The sequence below is a fragment of the Nelumbo nucifera genome, chromosome 1, assembly GCF_055504915.1.
Source record: "Nelumbo nucifera cultivar China Antique chromosome 1, China Antique-T2T, whole genome shotgun sequence".
Lineage (NCBI taxonomy): Eukaryota > Viridiplantae > Streptophyta > Magnoliopsida > Proteales > Nelumbonaceae > Nelumbo > Nelumbo nucifera.
Window position 1 is genome coordinate 134,629,934 of NC_142649.1, and position 6,626 is coordinate 134,636,559.

Genomic DNA, 6,626 nt, shown 5'->3' on the forward strand with positions numbered 1-6,626 from the left:
GTTTTCAAGACCTTGATTATCTCATCCCATTTGCTTTTCTATCTTTCCCTAAAGCTCCTACTTGATACAAATAAGAAAAATCCGGTTGATGATCTCATGGGACGGCGCCTCACCCCTCCATGCATATATTATAATATTTCATCTTAACCTCCCTCCCTCTCTCTTTTCAAGGTCAATGCAATAAACAATGGATTAGAGAAGTATGTGTTGAAGTTACACAGAGATTCCCCTGTTTAACAAATCCTAATGGAACATGTTTTCTTCAAGAGAAAGGACAGGTTTCAAATGAGAAACCACCATCGTTCCCTGAAGATGGGACAGGTGTTGGATCCAGAATCAACGTTTAAAATTTTGTTTCAGTAGGTATTGATTTGATTAGTCAATTCACGTTTGGTCGTGGTGTGTTTGCTGGAATGACTTATTGACTGGGTTGAATGTTCATAATTTTGATTACTTCGGTTGTATTGTGAGAGATATAACATGGGTTCTTTCTGTGCAATGAAAGTTTGAAAAAGTGAGAAGTACTCTGGAGATGATGGATAATGGGTTTGTAGCTCTGATGAATGGACTTCACTCAACTAATGGAAGCTCTTAGAGTGCAGGAGTTTTCTTTATGATTCTGGTGCAAGCTCTACAGAGCCTGCAGAAGGCTATTTTAATGATGTATATTTAAACTGGGATGATATTTCAAATGAATGTTGTTTTATAGTGTGCTGGCAAAAATGGAAATAAGTTTGGCGAACAAAGCAATTTCCTTATGTCTTAGTTTGGATTGTGGTGATCCCAATTAAGACATCAGTGGATCAACAGAAAATTGGGTCTTAATTCTAAAATCTGGCAGCACCTGAATATATATATATATATAGTGATGTAGTCTTATAACTAAGGGATAGCAAAATAGCTGCAATTAAATTGTCCCTAGGAAAGCTATTTCAATGAAAGCGTTTAAGATTTGAAAAGCTATAGTTCCAGTGCTAGCTGCAAGTACTTCTGTTGTGGTGTTTCACCAAATCTGAATTCCGTGTTTGATCTGCACGCACCCCTTTTGCTCCTACCTCAACACAGAAGCACATTTAAGCAGCTTTGAAAAGCTTATAAATGATAGCAAGTAGAACATCCTTCAAGGAATGCTGCACACAGATCTGTTCCGTTGCACTATTGCTAGCTACATATCCTACGCACAATGAGGAAGGGCTCTGATATGAAACGATGGATCTAGGCAATTTCATTGATGGTGGCAATGTCAGCTCTAGTTTGTGTAATTTAGTAGACTTAGATTGAAGACCCAGATTGATTAACATAACGTCGGTTCAGTCTTGTCATTGTATATTGGCCTTTTAACATGAAACCAGAAGAATATTATGATCAATAAGCAACAATCTGACAACAACAACAATAAGCCCTTCTGCTAACTGATAATTTCATCTTGATAAAATAATCAGAGAGAGAGAGAGAGAGAGAAAGCTTCAATTTTATTTCTACAAAAGTACGAACATGCTACCTGATGAAAACCCCACATTGTACAAATCATCTATGCTGTGCAGTAGTGGAAGAACAGAAGCAAGGCTGGTGATGGAATGGACAGAAGCGTGGGAGAGCGAGATCACAAAACCGTCTCAGCCTCCTCCTAGGTCCCACGCAGTAGCATCTCAACTCAAATACATGTGCTTCGTTACTGTAACAACAACCAAAAGATCCAAAACAGAGAAACAACCACTGATATGGGGCCTATAAGGCTATAACTACTTTAACTACTACTTCGCCGGAATCCTGAAATGTGAAGATTAAAAATAATAAAGAAAACAGAAGGAAAAGAAAGACAGAGAAAGGGAAAGACAGGAGATCGAACTTGTTGGAATTTAAGACCCGCCATTGCTGTAAGGCCCAATAAAAAAATGCACAGCCTTTGTTCAGCAGTGGCAGAACCTGAAAATCTATAGAATACTTGAATGTTGAAGAGGAGGGGGGGGGGGTGTATTGGCATCGACAAGAGAGGGAAAGCGAGAAGAAGAAGAAGAAGAAGCATGAACTGGGTTTCTAATAAGAAAAACTAACAGAATTCCTAAGAAATCACGGGCTGTCCTTGTTAAAAAATCTGCAACCTGTGAGAGAACTCGAAGGATGTTCTAATTTGTTTCTAAATGCTAACGCCTAACTGGGGATGGAGAAGGAAGAGAATTGATGACTGGATCGAGTCTGGAGGGATGAGCCAACAAGAGGCAGGTTCCAATCTGCATCCAAATGGCCAAAGGGACAAGACTAAGAGGGAGAAGGAGTTGGGCTGTCGGGTTGATTTTGAAAGTCAGTGGCTTGAAGTTCCTGCTGACTAGAGGTGGGCATAGCAAGATGGGACTGTAGAAGTAGATTATTTATGGTGTCGATATCGTCCCAAACAGGGCTACCTGGACCCCAGCCAGCTGGTATGGCATTGAACCAGGCCTCTTGCATGTCTCCCCATACCAACTCCGAAGATGCAGAAATCCCTTCCCCAGTTACGGAAGCTGATGGTGTCAGAGCCTGAGCATCCGTTAGTCCACTCGATCCCAATCCCATTCCGGCAGGAGAGTTGCCCTGAAAATTGGGCTTCTCTGGGCCATCATCGCTTGGATTGTTGGGAGGCATGGGCGCAGTCTCCACATGCTGAGACTCCGAATGAGGCTGAGGCGGCAACGGTTGCTGCTGGCGGGGTTGGTGAGGATTTGCATTGGGAGTTGGGGGTGATGAACATGATGAACTTGGAGCAGTCGCAGCACCGTCCCTGCCAAGAAAGAGTTCGGGGAAGTTGAGGCGAGCATGATCCCCTCTCAATTTATAGGCCTCGCGGTCGTAGGCCAAGGCGGCATCTTCTGCTGTGTCAAAGGTGCCGAGCCAAAGGCGAGTCCTGTTGCGAGGGAGACGAATCTCGGCTACCCATTTACCCCAATGGCGTTGCCTTACTCCTCTGTAGAGCTTGGTGGTGGATCCTGGAGGAGCTGGAGGTCTGAACAAGCTCCTACCATGCTGTCCCAATCTGTTCATCATCATCGTCCGGCCCCGAGGGCTGAGATTGAGCGCGTCACTCCAATACCGGAGAAGCTGTTGCTGTTGCTCTGTCGACTGCCCTTCTCCGATGAAGAACGGCGGGTAGTAACCCATCCCATGGTTCTGGGGAATGAATGAAATCATCTGCTGGTGCTGTGGGTGGGGTTGATGGAACAGAGTAAATGGTGTTGTTCCGAAATGGTTGGTCATCTCTGTATGCTGAGATCCATCAAAGGCAAAAGGGAATACAATCCTGGAAGAAGGTTGAGTAATCACCGTATCTGTTGTAGTAACTGTACTAATAGAAGGAGAAGAAAAAAGTGAGACGTGGGTTGCTTGATCTGTGATTGAAACAGAAGAATTACAAGGATTCTGACGTTCAGGGCTTCGAATCTTCTTGAGAGGCCTGGGTGAAATGGACGCCCCCTCAAAAACCGGCATCCATTGGCGCCCCTCTAAGCTAACCGGATTCTTGCCCTTGTCCTGAGTCTCACCACATCCCTGTTTCGATGTGCTACGGCTGTTGACGTTTGCCATGTCGGTTGCACCAATAATACAAACTCTGATACGTACGAACTAGAGAAACAAGGTTTCCCTTGCTCGATGCTGCTGGATTTAAAGCCGAAAATTGAAAGGAGGAAAGCCTGCTGCTGCCAGCCGCCCGCTCTCTCGGGAAATAGATGAGATATGGATTGACAAACAAAAAGAAAAAGCAAAATAGAAGATAAAAGAAAACAGATTAAAGTTGATGAGAAACGAGCTAGGAAGAAAAAGATCCAACTTTTTAAATTAGAATCTGGATTCCATGTCAATCACCGATTCGATCAAACCAAAACTAAAACAGAACAGGATACACATAACCATTCGGGAAGCAACCCATGTCGACTGCCCAATGGGGAAGCGAGAGAGAGAGAGAGGCAGACAGACAGAAGTGTTTCGGTGGAGAGCGAGCGGCTGGGTAGAGAGAGAGAGAGTGGACGAAGAGCCTAGAAAAAGATCCAAGTTCGTGACTGTGTATGGCTTCAAATCCTGCTGAAAACTCAAATCGGTCGTAATAAAGCAGAATTGGGGGGGTGGTAGAGACTAGATAGCAGAGAGCAAAGCCAAAATAAACGTGAGGGAGGAAAGCATTATAAGAGAAGAGGCCAATAAGCGATTCGACGAGAGGATCCATCATCCATCAAAACAAAAACACATATAAAAATGTATGTGGTGGAACCAACGTTTCTCCTCCAGTAGTATCATTTGATTGAGTGGTCTGGACTTGTGCTACCAACGCAGCTTCCAACATGATCTGTAGCCGCACATCCTCAAACATGTTTCGCTATCATGTCAGAGATGAGATGTATGGCTATGGGCGATGTTGGAAGGTTTATTTGTAGCGTGCCCAGCAAATCCTGACTGACGGGGACCAACCATCGAAGATGGAGCGTATCCAATGAAATAATTACAACTGTGTTTAGGTTCATGTATTAGAAACCCGGATGTGCTGCTCGCCAATGAACACTAGTGTGTTATGTTATTTAGCCCCATTACATATATATTTGGCTAGCAACCCGGATGTGCTGCTCGTGCTGGCCATTCCATTTGTATTACAGTTACAGGATTATCGCTAGCTAGTGGTACTGGTAATGGCTCAAGAATACTCTCTCTCTCTCTCGCTCTTCCAGAGCACAGGTCGATCGGGAGAACCGTAGAAAAGAAAACCAAACAAGTATAAACATTGCAAAACTATCACATTTAAACCATCGTGATCAAGCGGACTGCGGACATTGACAGAAACATCCACGTTTAACTTGTCATGTGATGAGAGCCACATAAAAGAGAGTGTAGATTGCTTTCATGGAAGATGTACTGCTTTGAACAGGGGCGAGCAAGAAAAAACTAAAAACTGAAGTAGAGTGGTCACCATTAATAACGGTTAAAGGCATTACCCACTAAGCCCTAACACCATTAATAAACACAGAAGTAGAGTGGTCAAGAACTCATTATATGATATATTGGTTCTAATTTTGTCGCTTTGTCCCGATTAATGATAGGATTGATTCTGATTTCTGTTATTTTGTCTCGATTAATAACTGGGTTGGTTTTTGCTTTTTGTTTTTTTTTTGTAGTTTTTATTATATTTTATGTTTAAAAGGGTAAATTTGATAGATAAAATATAAAGTTTTGATTAAAATATTTTATTTATTAATATATAAATAATTTAATATTTTAATGTCATTTTTATTATGGTTATTGATATTGTGCGATCTGGCTGCTCCCTCATGTCAGGTGACTCGGACTCTGATTTGGAAGGTTCCTTGTCAGGGCCAAGCTAGAAGTGGCCGAGCTTATGATTGTCTGCAAGAGAGAACGTTAGAGTGCTTGGGCTTTCTTTACCCGAGGAGGGCATTCCGATGCACAAATCAGAAGATGTTTTTGAGAGTTCTTGAGAGTGTATTATCGCACGTACCTTCTCAGGTAGAAGTGAGTACTTTATATAGGTTTTGATGGTTAGAGCCCTTTGCAACGGGTCTCACCTTCTTGCGAAGCCATTTCCGCTTAGTTGGGCACATTAATATGTTGGTTGTGAGATCTGTGAATAGGTTACACTATGCATGAGTAAATCTGAGGCGTGTGGTGCGATAGGCCGGTCTAACGGTCGAGGTATTAATGTCCCGAAGCTCTTGGGTTGGTAACGTATTGTTGGTCCAACTCAGTGGGTTCTCCTCGTAGGTCGCCGTTGATTCCTATAGCTCGCTTGGTCTCTAAGATAGCTCGCCGTGGGTGGGGAGCCTATCAGTTCGTCCTAGCCGAGGTGGAGGTCGGCCTGGGTGAGGTGTTTCGGTGCTAACTTGCCGAGCTAGTTTGCTTACTCAGTGTCGAGGTGTCACTCGAAGGCCACAAGTCGTGAGATGATTAGGAGGACCAAATTACCCCTCATCAATTGCCCCCCTCCCAAGCCTAAGTCAGCTCCGTGAAGGGAGTAGCTCTCAACTAGGTAATTGGTCTGATTGGTTCGTATGTCGCTTGGCTTGCTTTCTCGATCCGGTCTATGAGCGGGTGGGACTGCGGTGGTCTTTCAAATTCAAAATTCAAAATTTGAAATTTTGAAAAGAGGCACGCTCGGAGGGCGCATTGTTTTCAAATTTGAAAAGAGGTGCGCTCATCAGGCACACAAAAACTTGAATTCAAAGTTATCCACACGCATCACCAGCTATCGATTTGCTGTTGAAGCATCTCAACCGTTCGCTCTTTTGTCTGGTGGGCTATAAGTATGGGGTCCCCACTTGTTGTTAGACAGTGTATGCCCTTAGCTCCAATCAGAATGATATACCTTATGACATTTAAGGTAAATGAATAAAGTACATATTTGATTCATGTTATTATGGTGTGTTTGTGTTTAATACACTTAAACTGGACACATATGAGACTCGTGTTAGTTTAGAATATTCACAGTCGTTGGATAGATCTGGTGAGATTTATCCTGCCAAAGCTGACACTGATGTGCCACCAAGTTGGTTGGGGTGGTTTGTCTCAGCTGCTAGGGTGAGACCTAAGGTACATGTAGTGTGGGTTTTCTTGAAACCCTGAATCGGACCAGAATTCCAATATTGCCCTAC

At 43.3% G+C, this 6,626-nt stretch overlaps 1 protein-coding gene across 1 annotated transcript; it reads right to left on the reverse strand.

Moving 5' to 3' along the window:
* Nucleotides 1-1,343: 1,343 nt before the first annotated feature.
* On the reverse strand, nucleotides 1,344-4,197 carry LOC104586457 (ethylene-responsive transcription factor ERF054-like). Its single transcript, XM_010243704.3, has one exon. It carries the CDS (start codon nucleotides 3,556-3,558, stop codon nucleotides 2,260-2,262), a length of 1,299 nt encoding a protein of 432 aa, XP_010242006.1. The 5' UTR covers nucleotides 3,559-4,197; the 3' UTR covers nucleotides 1,344-2,259.
* Nucleotides 4,198-6,626: the final 2,429 nt, after the last annotated feature.